The 17,609-nt window shown below is 39.0% G+C and overlaps 2 protein-coding genes across 5 annotated transcripts in view; both read right to left on the bottom strand.

Moving 5' to 3' along the window:
* The window catches only part of LOC103910528 (uncharacterized), a 173,202-nt gene that overhangs the window by 67,575 nt on the left and 88,018 nt on the right, over positions 1-17,609 (bottom strand). The window lies entirely within an intron of this gene.
* Positions 1-17,609, bottom strand: part of LOC108183680 (protein NLRC3-like) — a 61,523-nt gene that overhangs the window by 7,625 nt on the left and 36,289 nt on the right. For 2 of the 3 annotated variants that reach the window (XM_073947362.1, XM_017355549.4), the window contains exons 3-7: positions 14,305-16,123; positions 13,423-13,596; positions 12,712-12,885; positions 12,002-12,175; positions 11,291-11,464 (exon numbers count right to left, since the gene is read on the bottom strand). In XM_073947362.1, coding sequence (XP_073803463.1) covers positions 11,291-11,464; positions 12,002-12,175; positions 12,712-12,885; positions 13,423-13,596; positions 14,305-16,123 — 2,515 coding nt within the window. Of the gene's footprint in view, positions 1-10,356; positions 10,997-11,067; positions 11,465-12,001; positions 12,176-12,711; positions 12,886-13,422; positions 13,597-14,304; positions 16,124-17,609 lie in introns of those variants that run through there. The other variant, XR_012402179.1, reaches the window with a different exon arrangement.

Genomic DNA, 17,609 nt, shown 5'->3' with positions numbered 1-17,609 from the left:
TCGTAATATCTGCGCTCCATTGATAATGCCTTTTTATAGTCACGGTGTGCGCGCTTAACTCTGAGTTGGTCTACTCAAATTTGATTGATCTAACTTAGATCAGCTATTCTGAAAACGAAAACTCTGAGTTTTTAATCTCTCTGTAAATCAACTCAGAGTTCAAGTTTAAACTCCGAGTTGTTTGAACCTCCTTACTGAAACAGGCCCCTGGTTGATCATGTTTTCAAAGTCAATAAATCTGTTAATAAACAATTTGCAGTGGTGCTCCTACATTTATTCTGGCGCTCCTACATTTATTGTGGCGCTCCTACATTTATTCTGGCGCTCCTGCATTTATTCTGGCGCTCCTGCATTTATTCTGGCGCTCCTACATTTATTCTGGCGCTCCTACATTTATTCTGGCGCTCCTGCATTTAATCTGGCGCTCCTACATTTTTTCTGGCGCTCCTACATTTATTCTGGCGCTCCTACATTTATTCTGGCGCTCCTACATTTATTCTGGCGCTCCTGCATTTATTCTGGCGCTCCTACATTTATTCTGGCGCTCCTGCATTTATTCTGGCGCTCCTACATTTATTCTGGCGCTCCTGCATTTATTCTGGCGCTCCTGCATTTATTCTGGCGCTCCTACATTTATTCTGGCGCTCCTACATTTATTCTGGCGCTCCTGCATTTATTTTGGCGCTCCTACATTTATTCTGGCGCTCCTGCATTTATTCTGGCGCTCCTGCATTTATTCTGGCGCTCCTACATTTATTCTGGCGCTCCTACATTTATTCTGGCGCTCTGGCGCTCCTGCATTTATTCTGGCGCTCCTACATTTATTCTGGCGCTCCTGCATTTATTCTGGCGCTCCTGCATTTATTCTGGCGCTCCTGCATTTATTCTGGCGCTCCTGCATTTATTCTGGCGCTCCTACATTTATTCTGGCGCTCCTGCATTTATTCTGGCGCTCCTGCATTTTTTCTGGCGCTCCTGCATTTATTCTGGCGCTCCTACATTTATTCTGGAGCTCCTACGTGTATTCTGGCGCTCCTGCATTTATTCTGGCGCTCCTGCATTTATTCTGGCGCTCCTACATTTATTCTGGCACTCCTGCATTTATTCTGGAGCTCCTACATTTATTCTGGAGCTCCTGCATTTCTTCTGGCGCTCCTGCATTTATTCTGGCGCTCCTAAATTTATTCTGGCGCTCCTACATTTATTCTGGAGCTCCTACATTTATTCTGGCGCTCCTGCATTTATTCTGGCGCTCCTGCATTTATTCTGGCGCTCCTACATTTATTCTGGCGCTCCTACATTTATTCTGGTGCTCCTAAATTTACTCACAACAACAACAAAAGTGTGTGTTTAGCAAAATAAGGTAAATAAACCGTGCAGGCATTCTCTCTTTTCTCTCATTTATTCTGGCGCTCCTAAATTTATTCTGGCGCTCCTGCATTTATTCTGGCGCTCCTGCATTTATTTTGGCGCTCCAGCATTTATTCTGGCGCTCCTGCATTTATTCTGGCTCTCCTGCATTTATTCTGGAGCTCCTGCATTTATTCTGGCGCTCCTACATTTATTCTGGAGCTCCTGCATTTATTCTGGCGCACTTACATTTATTCTGGCGCTCCTACATTTATTCTGGAGCTCCTGCATTTATTCTGGCGCTCCTGCATTTATTCTGGCGCTCCTACATTTATTCTGGCGCTCCTGCATTTATTCTGGCGCTCCTGCATTTATTCTGGCGCTCCTACATTTATTCTGGCGCTCCTACATTTATTCTGGAGCTCCTGCATTTATTCTGGCGCTCCTACATTTATTCTGGCGCTCCTACATTTATTCTGGCGCTCCTACATTTATTCTGGAGCTCCTGCATTTATTCTGGCGCACTTACATTTATTCTGGCGCTCCTACATTTATTCTGGAGCTCCTGCATTTATTCTGGCGCTCCTGCATTTATTCTGGCGCTCCTGCATTTATTCTGGCGCTCCTACATTTATTCTGGTGCTCCTGCATTTATTCTGGCGCTACTACATTTATTCTGGCGCTCCTACATTTATTCTGGCGCTCCTGCATTTATTCTGGCGCTCCTGCATTTATTCTGGCGCTCCTACATTTATTCTGGCGCTCCTACATTTATTCTGGCGCTCCTAAATTTACTCACAACAACAACAAAAGTGTGTGTTTAGCAAAATAAGGTAAATAAACCGTGCAGGCATTCTCTCTTTTCTCTCTCCGTGAACTGATTTTAGAAATGTGTCAGTAAAATACACTGATACTCTGTGAAAACAAAACACACAAACATAAGACACATAACTACAGAAAGCTTGAAGTGTCTACTCTTAAATGCAGCGAGTGCATGTTGAAAACAAATATTGCTTGATAAAGTAATCAGTATGAAACCAACACATTGGGCTCTATCATACACCCGGCGCAAGGCGCAACACAATTGTTGTGTGCTAGTTTCAGCTCGGCGCAAGAGTCGTTTTGACATTTTGCTCCACGCTGTTTAAATAGCAAATGCATTTGTGCTCAGATGTGCCCCCATAGGCGTTCTGGTCTAAAAAAGGAGGCGTGTTGAGGCGCATTGCTGGTGCGTTGCTGTTTTGAGAAACCATAATAGATTTTTCAATAGACTAGAAGAAAGCAGTCCAGCGCAGAGCGTGTTAGTTGTGCGCCTCGCTTAAACACTGCTTAACACTGTCACGGTTGGGGGAAAAAGGAGCGAGGACCCAATTGCAACAAATAATATGGGTTTTATTAATAATAAAGTACAAATAAAACAAAAAGGCAAAAAAACTACCCCGAGGGGGAAAACATTACTAAAACTAAAACAAACTTGGCTGGCGAGACAAGACAGGAACATGAACACAGGGGAAGTTTAGATGATGAACTGGCACAAAACAGCAGATATGAGGGGATTATAAACAGACGTAAATTAACACAAACAGATGAACATAATTAACTAATAATGGGTTAACAAGGAGGGTGGGACTTGACAATAGATGGGAGAGCACATGAAACAAAGAGACAACACAAGTCATGCGCTCACATAAAACAGGACAAGAACATGCAGCCAATGAGAGAACTCATTAACCACGCGTTCATGACAACAAAAGCACAACACTTAAGCACACGACAAAAGCACGTGACCACAATGTAAACACAGAGCCATGTGCTTTGACAACAGACGCAAGACATGAGCACACGATAGATGAACACCTTACTGTGCGCTCACACATATGCAATGCGCATGCTTCATCTCAGCGCCAACCAAAACCGAAAGCAACTAGACAAAGGCGCTGAGATTGAAACAGCGCGATGCCAACAGAACAAACATGAGTACAAGAGCGCGCGCGTCCGAGGCACCACGCTAAGCCCACGCTAAGCACGCTCTGCGCACACCCACGAAGGCGCGCACACAAGGAGACTAACACAATGATGGAAACAGGACAAGACAGAGCTAGTGTCTGGAATCTGCCACCAAAACAAGAATTTACAAGACCAGAGTGGCAGAACCCTGACAAATACACACAGGATGTAGAGCAATATGCAAATATATTTACATATTAAAAAGAAATAAAATATTAAGGATATTTATAGGATATAATAAGCATATGTACAGGATATAAATATAAAAAAATTAAAATATTACAAAACACATTATTTTCTAGCCTAGGCAAGGCAAGGCAAGGCAAGTTTATTTATATAGCACATTTCATACACAATGGCAATTCAAAGTGCTTTACATAAACAAGAATAAAAGAAACAAGTAAAATAAAAATAAAAACAAATAATAAAAATGAGTCAAAACAAAACAAAACATAAAAACAGGTAAAATGTGATATAAATGAAAAATAAAACAAAAACATGATAGTGCAATCTGTCGGACGCAGCACAGTGCTCATTCAGTAAAGGCACAGCTAAACAGATGTGTTTTCAGTCTTGATTTGAATGTGCCTAATGTTGGAGCACATCTGATCATTTCTGGAAGCTGATTCCAGCAGCAAGGGGCATAGTGGCTGAAAGCTGATTCACCCTGCTTTGACTGAACTCTTGGAACTTCTAGTTTATTTGATCCTAAAGATCTGAGTCATCTGTTAGGTTTGTATTCAGTAAGCATATCTGTGATGTATTTAGGTCCTAGGCCATTTAGTGATTTATAGACCAGTAATAATACTTTAAAATCTATTCTGAATGTAACTGGCAGCCAGTGTTAAGACCTGAGGACAGGTGTGATGTGCTCTGATTTTCTGGTTCTGGTTAGAATTCTGGCTGCAGCATTCTGGATGAGCTGCAACTGTCTGACTGTCTTTTTAGGAAGACAGAGTCCATTACAGTAATCCACCCTGCTGCTGATAAAAGCATGAACAAGTTTTTCTAAATCTTCACTAGAAACAAAGCATCTGATTCTTGCTATGTTTTTGAGATGATAGTATGCTGATTTACTGACTGCTTTGACATGACTGTTGAAACTCAGATCTGACTCAAGAGTCACACCAAGATTCTTGACCTTATTTTTTGTCGTTTGACCTTTAGTGCCAAGGTACGCATTTACCTTGAGAACCTCATCTTTGTTTCCAAACACAATCATTTCAGTTTTCTCTTTGTTTAACTGAAGAAAGTTTTGGCACATCCAATTGCTCATTTCATCAATGCATTGGTAGAGGGTGTCAATGGGGCTGTAGTCATTAGGCGGTTAGGCTAGGTAGATCTGAGTGTCATCAGCATAGCTGTGGTAGGAGATTTGGTTCTTTCTCATTATTTGGCTCAGAGGGAGCATGTAAAGGTTGAACAGGAGAGGTGCCAGAATCGAGCCTTGTGGGACTCCACACGTCATGGGTGTCCACCTCGACCTATGGTCACCTATACTGACATGGTAACCTCTACCTTCAAGGTAAGATCTAAACCATTTGAGGACCGTGCCAGACAGCCCAACCCAGTTTTCCAGCCTATCCAGAAGTATGCTGTGATCGACAGTGTCAAATGCAGCACTGAGATCCAACAATACCAGCACTGTTATTTTACCTGAATCTGTGTTTAGGCGTATATCATTGATTATCTTTATAAGAGTGCTCTCTGTACTGTGATGTGCTCTGAAACCAGATTGAAAATTGTCTAAACACCCCCTAAAGTTTAAGAACTTGTTGACCTGGTTAAAAACAACTTTTTCAATGATTTTGCCAATGAAAGGGAGATTTGAGATTGGCCTGTAATTGCTCAAAAGGGTGTTATCCAGGTTGCTCTTCTTCAAGAGGGGTTTAACAACTGCAGTTTTAAGTGAGGTTGGAAAAATCCCTGAGAGAAGTGAAGCATTTACCACTTTTAGAAGATCCATTTCTAAACAGGTAAACACCGCTTTGAAGAATGATGTGGGGAGCGTGTCAAGACTGCAGGTTGATGTTTTCATAACTTGCACAATTTCTTCTAAGATTTTGCTGTTAATTGCCATGAAATCAGACATAATGTCTGATTTCTTAAGTTGTGGTTGAGCTTGTTTGATATCGATACAACTTGACTGATTGGATGAGCTAAATGCCTTTCTGATATTATTAATCTTATCAGTGAAGAAATGAGCAAACTCATTACATTTGCTTTCAGAGAGGAGATCACTTGGAATCCGACTGGGGGGGGGGGGGTGGTGTGAGTCTCTCTATCGTTGCAAAGAGTGTACGAGCATTATTTAAGTTGCTGTTTATAAGGCTTGAAAAGAAAGTCTGTCTAGCAGTGTTTAGTTCCATATTAAAGGCATGAAGACTGTCTTTATAGATATTATAATGGACTACTAGTTTCGTCTTTCTCCACATACGCTCAGCTTTTCTGCACTGTCTTTTCATCATTTGTACTCTAGGTGACCTTGTCCAAGATCCCTTTTGCCTGCCAGTCATCTTCTTGACTTTAACAGGAGCGATGTCATTTATGACATTCTCAAATTTAGAATTGAACAAATCAAGGAGAGAATCAACAGAATCTGCAGATATACTTGGTGCTAGCGATATGGCCTTCATAAACTGCTCACTGGTGTTCTCATTTATGCATCTCTTTCTGACAGAGACAGATCTGTCTTTAATAGCTGTAGTGATCAATATATCAAAAAAGATACAGAAATGATCAGATAGGAGGTGCCACATCCTTAACAACAGTCGATGAAATGTGTAAACCCTTAGTTATAAGTAGATCAAGAGTGTGTCCACGATTGTGTGTGGGTCCTTGAACATGCTGAGTCAGATCAAAAGTGTTAAAAACAGTCATCAGTTCTTTTACAGCATTGATTTCTGGATTATCAATGTGAATATTAAAATCCCCAGCAATACTAAAATAATCAAATTCAGAGGTTACAATTGATAACAGCTCTGTAAAATCCTCAATAAAAGCTGGAGAATATTTTGGAGGTCTGTAGATAATGATCAGTAAGATGCGTGGAGCACCTTTTAGTGCTATACTCAGATATTCAAAAGACAGATAGTCACCAAATGACACTTGTTTACATTCATAGACATCTTTAAACAGGGCAGCCATGCCTCCACCTCTCCTATTAGCTCTGCAAACACTCAAATAGTCAAAGTTTAAAGGAGCTGCTTCATTCAGAACTGCTGCGCTACAGCTGTCATCTAGCCAAGTTTCATTTAAAAGCATAAAATCAAGGCAATTTGTGTTGATAAAATCATTGACTAAAAGAGACTTATTGTTGAGTGATCTGATGTTTAAAAGCGCTAACTTAACAGTTTTAGCTGTTTTTTCTATAGTAGTCTCAGATCTACATTTAATAGACACCAGATTTGAATGATTTGCTATACGGCCTGATGAAGTCTTTGGTTTTCTGTCACTTAACACAACACATATCTGCTTAGAGAAAGCTACAGACACACTGGGTTCCTGCTTGTTCTGAAAACATCTGATAAAGACACTGTTATCTAAGCAGGTCCCCGACACACATCACAGAGAGCTCTTGTGTTCACCAGCTGAAGATGGGGCGTTGTTGTTTGGGCCCTGGCGGTGTGATCGGAGGGCTCTTCCAGGTGGGCTCATTGGTGGTTGTGAAGCAGGCCGCTTTTTGGTTGGTAACTGGGGGCTTGCGGCAATGGAGTGTGAAAGTTTAGTTCCAGCATACACCAGTTCCTCCATCTTTTTTGAAAAACCCAAGAGTGGTGAACATTGTGAAAATGAGAACGTGTCCGGTGACAGAGGCTGTGCATCTGGAGATTCTGTCTGCAGAAATATGTTTTCCTGAGGATCATTTTTGAGTGATGAGACTTGATGCTGTTCTGATGCGTCACAGTCTGCCTGTGTTGAGCAGAGGGCAACTGATAGTGTCTCTATCAACATTGGGTGTTTTGGCTGCATGGCATTATCACTGTCCTTGGGTGATTCGTCAGCCACAAGTCCACTCAGGAGCTGATTTGAGGTCCTGTGGTCATCCGGACATTTGCTAGGTGTGTGTGTACAATTCAGTTCAGTGGCATACACAGCTGATGGATGATGGAGGGAGAAAAATATATTGTCCTTTAGCACCTTTGCACCAAGTTTGTTTGAATGAAGGCCGTCTGATGTAAACAGCTGTCTTTGGTTCCAGAAGAGATTGAAGTTGTCGATGAAATTCAGTCCATTCTTGTTACATGTTTTCTGTAGCCATACATTTAGACCAAGAAGCCGTGAAAACATATTTGTCCCTCTTGCAGGGAGTGGTCCACTTATGAACGGCTGAACCTTCAATCTTTCAGCTGTTTCCAAGAGCTCACAGAAATCTTTCTTGAGCAGTTCTGACTGTTCCTTCCGAATATCATTCTTCCCCACATGGATGATAATCCGTTTTGCAGTCTTGTGCTTTTTCAGAATTTCCTCAAGTTCTTTGTTTACATCAGAAACTGTTGCATTAGGAAAGCAGTATGTCATAGTAGATTTGCTCCTGAAATTCTTGATTATTGAATCTCCTACGACTAGTGTTCTTATCTCAGGTGTGATCGGAGCAGAATGCCGCTGTCTAGTCGGCTTTGAGCCTCTGTTCCATGCAGAATTAGTTGCTGAATCATGCGATCTCTGTCTGACTGCATTTGTGGATTCTTCACCTATATTACTCAACACTTCATATCTGTTCTGAAGCTGTATTTGAGTCCGAGCTGTATTTGGGGTAGAAGACGCTAATGCGGCAGCGTATGATCTGACCCCTCGAGTACCCTTTGGTCTCGCACCTTGTTTATGCCAATGCTCATTTTCAACAGTTTTTTTCTGTTTTTCTGTGCTCAAAACAGTAGCAGGAACAGATTTATGGGACTCACCGGCTGTGTGCTGAGAGGATCCACAATGAAGCTGAAGTTCTGGTCGGATCGCAAGCAACTTTGTTTCAAGAACTGCAATCTTTTGTAGAAGTTTGTGGCAGTTTGTACAGCAGTGAGAATCTGAATTAATCCGATCCAGAGGCATTTTCACAGCCGTGTCTTCCCGTCTCCGGAATGTAAGCAGCTGGTAGCTGGTAGCGGGAGGATTGTTAGACGGTAATTTCCCTCTTGTTAGTAAAGCTATATTCCAGAAAGTTTGTAGAATCGATGCTGATCTTCAAGCCGTGTTGTTTGAGCACTGTGCTGATAGGCTCAAGTTAAAATTAGGGTATAAGATATAAAAGCAAGAGTGCGAAGAGCGGAGCAGTGGGCAAAGACGTCCGAACAGTAGCAAAGCAGGAAGTAGTTTCCTACATAAATATAAACACCCACCACCTCCATGCTTTTGTATAATGTTATTATTATTATTAGCAATATTATATATGGGGAACAGCATCTGTATTAGAATCAGGTTTTTGAGCACACTTTATTATTATTGTTCATTTATTCATTTGCTGGAAATTAGAACTGAATTTAGAAATAGTTTTGAAACAAATATTTGCGCTTAATAAACAAAATTAATTATTTATAGGCTAATTAATGTCTCTGCATACCGTATCCACGAGAGTGAAAGTGAAAGTAAATATTGAGGAAGCCTCATCTCTCATTCTCTCGTTCTGTTTAACTGTTTTCTCTCTAGTGAAATGTTCAGTTTTTCCACTTACAAAGTCCACCATGTAAATAGCAAATGCGCTATGGCGCGACACAACTGACGCTTAAAGAGGATGGGAGATGAGACTCTGATTGGTTTATTCTCAAAACACACCTATAACTCATTAAGAGAATAAGCTCAACCCTTTTAGATCATGCGGCACGGCACAAAGCAAATTTTTCTCTCTTTATATTAGCAAAAATTCGTTCTTACACGCCCTGAAAGCGTTTGTGCCCTGTGTTTTGCGCTTTTGCGCATGGATCGTCAAAATAGAGCCCCATGTCCAGTTTGTAAGTCTGAGCTCATTATTTATAGTGCGGCTACGGCCATAAGGCTTTGATATTACAATCATCACTGTGAGGCACAGGCTCTATGTACACTGTGCTCAGAAAAAACAGCAGAATCTCCACCAATACATGAGAAATACACAAGAGAGACATGCCTGCATAAAGCTTGGTGAACTGTCCAAGTCATTTTGAAAACAAATGTTGTCTTGTTAGATAATACACAGAATTCTCCCGGCAATGCCTGAACTCATGCACACCCACAAACAATCACAGCACACTAGCTGGAAAGGGTGTCTCATTTTCACTCAGGAATAAATTGAAATTACGAACCATTTAGCCTGACGGGACCCCCGTGATCTGATGCTGCTTTATTCAGAAAGTCACTCATGTTAAACATGTTTATATTTTTACTTTTTAGTTATTTTACTGTAGTTGAACCTGTTAAAGTTTTCAAACAGTGAACTAAGACTGCAACTATTAGTGAAATCTATATTAAAGGTCTTCAAATATGATTTAGATTTACAGTAATTGTTTTTCATGTTTAAATCTGATTTATTCTTGTGTTTAAAGCGTTTGTCATTCCTCTACTTCAGTGTCTCAGACTCATTCAGAAATGATTATTAAATGCTGGATTAATGCACAAGAGAGTTTGGCGAACACGTTTTACACCATTTCAAATATATATTATATGTGCGGCTGTATAAGTCACATACAGCGCTCAGCATAATGGAGGACAGCCCATTCTGAAAACCAAGACTTTCCTCCATTTCTCAGTCAATATAGGCAGTGTATTCTGCTGCATTTAAACAGAACACATTTATTAAACCGATTTATTCATGGCAATCATATTTTAGTCACCAAACATAATCAGAAATAGAAAGATAATGCAATTAAATTCAGGCAAAATATAGAATATATATATATATATATATATATATATATATATATATATATATATATATATATATATATATATTTATTTATTGCAAAACAAAAAAAAGTTTCAGCTATATTTTTCATTGTTTTGCTTCTCTTGATTTTTCCTCTTTTTTATTTTGTATTTAATATTTTTCTATAACACAAAGATGTGGTTGTACTTGTTTTTAGACCGTTATCATGAGTTATTTTGTTAGATGAGCTCCAGATTTGGCTAATCTATTGTATATGCACAAATATAATACTGTAGAGCTTCCTATTAAACTATGAATGTAAAAGAGAGATTAGTGAGGGCTGTACTTATATATGCTGAGCACTGTATATTGTTCACCCAGAGTGTTTACATGGTCACACAGCAGTAACACAACAAGCATTGAGTTTGGGCTAGCTTCTGCAGATGGACATTGCTGTACACTGCCCTTGATGGGTGAGTGGGGGAGTGTCTGTTGTCTCTCAGGTGTGAATTATTCATGAGCATTGTCACTCACACAGACAGCTGAGATCACCCAAAACAAACTTAACAAAATGTAGATCATTGTAATGTTTTCTCTGAATGAGAGAACAGAATAATTTCACATAATTGTGCAGTAAATATTCTAGACTACAAGACTAGTTACTCTAAAGTCTTGTTCAGGCACATTCAGTCTGGTTTTTGGATCTTATTTCAGCTACATTTGTTTCTCTAAAACCTACTAACCACACATAATATTTATTTCTAAAACACAAACATGAACATCAATATTTCCCACATATTATTGTAGCTCAGTTTGTGCTGAATGCTAATAAAACACATGTTGGCCAGTTCTGTGTAATAAGTACCTGAAAGAAGCACAGATGTCAGGGCATGTCAAAACATCTCACGGGTCCCAAAATCACCTCAGACCCCTGAGGGTTAACTACAGGTATAGTATGAGCAGTGTGAAACACAATTACTGATAAACCATAATTCCTGTTATCTGGGGTTTAGTATCACCCAGGGTTAACATGTTCAAGCATGAAGAGCTCTAATATGAAACTGTCTGACTGTAGTTATTGTAGAGTGGAGAATCATTTACCTCAGTGTGTCCAGTTTACAGTGTTGACTCTTCAGTCCATCAGAGAGAAGCTTCACTCCTGAATCCTGCAGGTAATTGATACTCAGGTCCAGCTCTCTCAGCACACAGTTTGAGGATTGTAGAGCTGAAGACAAACTCTCACAGCACCGAAAAGTGAGATTACACATGACCAGTCTGAGAAAGAAGAACACAGATTACATTAACAGTGTGAACTTCAGTCGTTCATTTGATGTAAAAACAAACTATGAGGTTAATAATATGACAAAACTATTGGAATTTGTGTCAATAATTATTATCGACTATTGGTATTTAATAAAACTGAATAATAAATGTTATCTAATATATTCTTGAATATTTTGAAATGTAAGAAAACTGCTAAATTTGAGGTGAGATAAGAGAACCACGAGACTTTATATATTTATGAACCTGCAAAATGCAAATGATCAGAGCCTGTCAAACCTGCTCCAATACACCAATTCAAGATAAACTATAAATATAATCATTAAAAATATTAAATATAAATACAGATTTAGAGGTAATTAAATAAAATAATCATTAAAATACACTGATTTCCTGAACTGTTTAAGAAAAGAGCAACTTTCATTTGAGAAGCAGCATTTTGCAGTTTCTCCACTAATGCTCTTAAATATATCTGGACATTTCCATCTCAATCAAAACACTTTTAATGTTGCTGAGTGGAGAATCATTTACCTCAGTGTGTCCAGTTTACAGTGTTGACTCTTCAGTCCATCAGAGAGCTTCTTCACTCCTGAATCCTGCAGGGTATTGTTACTCAGGTCCAGCTCTCTCAGCACACAGTTTGAGGATTGTAGAGCTGAAGACAAACTCTCACAGCACCGAAAAGTGAGATTACACATGACCAGTCTGAGAAAGAAGAACACAGATTACATTAACAGTGTGATTTCAGTCGTTCATTTGATGTAAAAACAAACTATGAGGTTAATAATATGACAAAACTATTGGAATTTGTGTCAATAATTATTATTGACTATTGGTATTTAATAAAACTGAATAATAAATGTCATCTAATATATTCATGAATATTTTGAAATGTAAGAAAACTGCTAAATTTGAGTTGAGATAAGAGAACCACGAGACTTTATATATTTATGAACCTGCAAAATGCAAATGATCAGAGCCAGTCAAACCTGCTCCAATAAACCAATTCAAGATAAACTATAAATATAATCATTAAAATATTAAATATAAATACAGATTTAGAGGTAATTAAATAAAATAATCATTAAAATACACTGATTTCCTGAACTGTTTAAGAAAAAGAGCAACTTTCATTTGAGAAGCAGCATTTTGCAGTTTCTCCACTAATGCTCTTAAATATATCTGGACATTTCCATCTCAATCAAAACACTTTTAATGTTGCTGAGTGGAGAATCATTTACCTCAGTGTGTCCAGTTTACAGTGTTGACTCTTCAGTCCATCAGAGAGCTTCTTCACTCCTGAATCCTGCAGGTTATTGTTACTCAGGTCCAGCTCTCTCAGCACACAGTTTGAGGATTGTAGAGCTGAAGACAAACTCTCACAGCACCGAAAAGTGAGATTACACATGACCAGTCTGAGAAAGAAGAACACAGATTACATTAACAGTGTGATTTCAGTCGTTCATTTGATGTAAAAACAAACTATGAGGTTAATAATATGACAAAACTATTGGAATTTGTGTCAATAATTATTATTGACTATTGGTATTTAATAAAACTGAATAATAAATGTCATCTAATATATTCATGAATATTTTGAAATGTAAGAAAACTGCTAAATTTGAGTTGAGATAAGAGAACCACGAGACTTTATATATTTATGAACCTGCAAAATGCAAATGATCAGAGCCAGTCAAACCTGCTCCAATAAACCAATTCAAGATAAACTATAAATATAATCATTAAAAATATTAAATATAAATACAGATTTAGAGGTAATTAAATAAAATAATCATTAAAATACACTGATTTCCTGAACTGTTTAAGAAAAAGAGCAACTTTCATTTGAGAAGCAGCATTTTGCAGTTTCTCCACTAATGCTCTTAAATATATCTGGACATTTCCATCTCAATCAAAACACTTTTAATGTTGCTGAGTGGAGAATCATTTACCTCAGTGTGTCCAGTTTACAGTGTTGACTCTTCAGTCCATCAGAGAGCTTCTTCACTCCTGAATCCTGCAGGTTATTGTTACTCAGGTCCAGCTCTCTCAGCACACAGTTTGAGGATTGTAGAGCTGAAGACAAACTCTCACAGCACTGAACAGTGAGTTTACAGCTCTGAAGCCTGTGAGGGGAAAACAGAATTAATGATTTTGCATTTATCTATTAATCCAGAGCAGAGATAAAACATTTAAATGTTGTGTTTTAGTTTGAGCAAAGGTAAAATCACTATATGGACTCTGTAAATACTGAATTTAAGGGAAAATCTAAGACTGTAAAATAAACATCAAATTATTATTTACCTAACAATTGACAGTTTTGTGTGATAATTAATTATTAGTTATCATTATTAAAAATGTATCGTTTTCCAATCTCATGTTAACAGATTAGAGCAATCAGTTTTGAAATGCACACCATCTATCTATCTATCTATCTATCTATCTATCTATCTATCTATCTATCTATCTATCTATCTATCTATCTATCTATCTCTCTCTCTCTCTCTCTCTCTCTCTCTATATATATATATATATATATATATATATATATATATATATATATGTGTGTGTGTGTGTGTGTGTGTGTGTTAAAAGAAAGACGAGATTATAAAAGTAAAAAAAAAAGAGAATCAAAGTATTGAAAAGAATGACTGAAAATGGAGTAAACATAAGCAGAACAGATACTGTGTACAGCAGGAGATCAGTGATACATGTTTGATGTGAAAGCACAAATAGTCTGTGCTGTTTCTGCACTGCACACATTTGACTCATGGGCTTACAGATGTGCAAATCGATATGTGAAATGGGCATAAGTGTATCCAGAAAACTCTTACAGTGCTCTTGTGGTGTTTTTGACCACTGGTATCAGTCTTATCAGTGCTTCATCAGATCTTCTGTATTTCTGCAGTTCAAACTTCTCTTCAGTCTCTTCTGACATCAGGAGCACAAACACCAGACCCGACAACTGAGCAGAGGACAGATCCTGTGTTGTAAGATTTCCAGAGCTCAGACTCTTCTGGAGTTCCTCCACAAAGTTATCCTTCAGTTCATTCAGACAGTGGAAGAGGTTGATGGTCCTCTCTGCTGATTTCTCCTCCTCTATTTTCTCTTTGATGTAGTCTGTCGTGTCTTTGAGGTTCTCAGTTTCGAGCTTCAGTCCTGGCAGGAACTTCTTCAGGTCACTCTGATTAGACTCCAGAGAGAGACCCAGCAGGAAGCGGAGGAACAGGTCCAGGTGTCCGTTCTTGCTTTGTAAAGTCTTCTCGACTGCATCCTTATGAAGTTTAAACAGGGTCTTTGTAGAGAGTTTCCATGCCAGTTCCTTTATCCAGGAATCAAGAAATGGATTTGCTTTCTTGTCTTTGTAAGTGAAAAACACATAGAGAGCAGCGATGAACTCCTGAACACTGAGATGAACAAAACTGTACACCTGTTCCCCTGAAATGGGGTTTTCCTCCTGAAACATTCGAGTACATAATCCAGAGAACACAGACCCTTCCTTGACATCTAGGCCACACTTCTCCAGATCTGTTTTGTAGAAAATCAGTTGTCCTTCCTCCAGCTGTTTAAAGGCCAGTTCCCCAAGCTTTAAAACAATTTCATCAAAAGACCAGGCGTTGGCTTCAGGTTCAGTATTATTGCTGTATTTTTCTTTCATCTGTTGCTTTTGAGACAGTAAGTAGCTGGTGTACATCTCTGTGAGAGTTGTGGGTGTTTTTTCATTGCTCTCTTGACCCAGCAGAGGCTGAAGAACAGTGAGAGAGATCCAGCAGAAGACGGGGATGTGGCACATGATGTACAGACTCCTGGATTTCCTGATGTGACCGATGATGTTTCCAGCAACCTCAGCACTGCTGTTTTTGATGAAGTACTGCTCCTTCTGCTCATCACTGAATCCTCGCACCTCAGTCACCTGATCAATGTAGTCTCGGGGTATCAGACTGGCTGCTGCTGGTCTGGATGTGATCCAGATAAGGGAAGAGCAAAGCAGCTCTCTCTTTAAGAGATGTGTTACTATCTCACTCACTGTCATTTCCTTATCAGCATCTGTAAATCCATCCTCCTCTTTAAAGTTCAATTTAAAGCGATATTCATCCAGTCCATCAAAGATGAACATGACCTTGCCTTGTTTTTCAGGAAGAGAGCTCAGTCCTCCACTGCTAAAGAAGTACTTGTTTAGCAGACCTATGAGACTGCACTTTTTTTCTTTAATCAGATTCAGTCTACGGAACGGCAGTGGAAATATGAAGACTATTTCCTGATTGTCTTTTTCTTCAGCCCAGTCAAGGATGAATTTGTTGACAGAGACAGTTTTTCCCACTCCTGCGATCCCCAGTGTCAGGACTCTTCTGTTTTGTTGACCTGTGTCAGGCTGAACTTTAAACATGTCATTACACTTGAGTGGTTTATCCTCGGCTGTCTGTTGGTTGTGTTTTGACTCTATCTGTATCACCTCATGGTCATTCTCTCTTCCTCCAGTCTCGTTCTCCACCACATATAGATCAGTGTAAATATCATCCAGCTTCTTCTGGTGACCCGTCTGTGAATTACCAAGCAATATCTGCTTATAGTCCTGCTTTAACTTCTCCTTTAGTTCACGGCTGGTGTTTGTGTAATCAACAGGAGGGGATTTACAGGTCTCTGAAGCTGCTCCTTTACAAGAGAGAGGAAAAGTGTTTTCATTAAAGTGAATTATAATTATGTCCTGTGCTTTCCAATATAAAAAATAACAACAGCACTCATGAAGTCATTTGTTTCATTATTTAAATGACGTGACACCTGTATGGTATGTTGTGAAGGAGTCGGAGTTCTACCTTCCAATCCATCAACATTTATTCAACGTTTATCCTTTCTATTAAATATCCTGTTTCTCATCTCTTTGAATATATATTTAATTGATTATCTGAATGAGTATTTAACTTGAATTGATTTGACGAATGAATAAGTTAAAACTGCTTACTGCAAGAATGTTCTGTGTCCTTGTTTCTCTTTTTGCCTGTCTATTTTAACTTTGTTTTCAGGAGACACACAAACCAGGTCATAGGTCATGGAGACCTCTCTCCCTCTCCCTCTATCTGTTCCTATAACTGGAGGGTCAATACAGAGGAGAAGAAGACACCTGTTTCATTGTCCTGATATATTGCCTATAATTTTATAGCTGTTTGATTGATCTGTTTTTATGTATAATTAATAGTAATGTAATTCCTTTTTGTGTGGAGACAGACTGTGTGTAGCCAAGATATTGCAGCAGACTGTTGATGGAAACAGTCTTGAACCAGCCTGATAACACAGCTGAACGTACAAGAAACATCCTTGAGTCTTTAGCACAGATGGTCTTTTGTGTCTATTGTTTTCCTGGTTTAGCTTTCTACAGGTCGGAGATCAGCTCGTAATAACTTAGGGCGACCTCACCTCTAGGCATCAGGTCGCCATCCATATCTGGAGACAAATACAAGGCTTTCTTTGACGCACACACTAAGGCCATCCATATCTGGAAGTAGATACTATGTTTCTTTGAGGCATGTATTTAGAATTGTCTATTTCTGTTGTAACCAATGAGAACTGTTTACCTGGATCCCACCTTTTCTGGACTTGTGTAAAGAGTATAATTGTTCGATTGCTGTGATTGTAAGTCAGATCGGCCTGCGAGCTCATCCGAGTGTGAAGCCCTTCTGCCATAGAACTGCAAACTATCTTCAGTAAATTTTTCATTTTTAATTGCATCTTCGACTCTGAGTCTTCATTTCATCTGACACACCAGACTTTTATTTAAACTGTTTATTCAAATCTCACAACAGTTTTAATTGGTGGAGGATGCGGGCAAAGCTACGGGGACATCCTAAAGATCAATCAACAAAAACAAAAGAAAGGTAGGAAGATTTAAAATTATAAGACTAGGTATTGTCTGTGAAGTAGTGGGTAGTAACGGAACGTTGTTGGTTCTCATTCAGACGTGAATGAATGTTGTTGGTTCTCATTTAGACGTAAATGAAAGTGTGGATTTCTCATTCAGCCGTGAATGAAAGTGTGGATTTCTCATTCAGACGTGAATGAAAGGTACCGGCGGATTCACAGAAATTTGTGGTAGATTTGTGTGGAATCCCTTAGTGAGCTGGTGCATTTTTGGCGGTACACCTAT

The sequence above is a fragment of the Danio rerio genome, chromosome 4 (genome assembly GCF_049306965.1).
Source record: "Danio rerio strain Tuebingen ecotype United States chromosome 4, GRCz12tu, whole genome shotgun sequence".
Lineage (NCBI taxonomy): Eukaryota > Metazoa > Chordata > Actinopteri > Cypriniformes > Danionidae > Danio > Danio rerio.
This window is presented reverse-complemented; position numbering and strand designations above follow the sequence as displayed.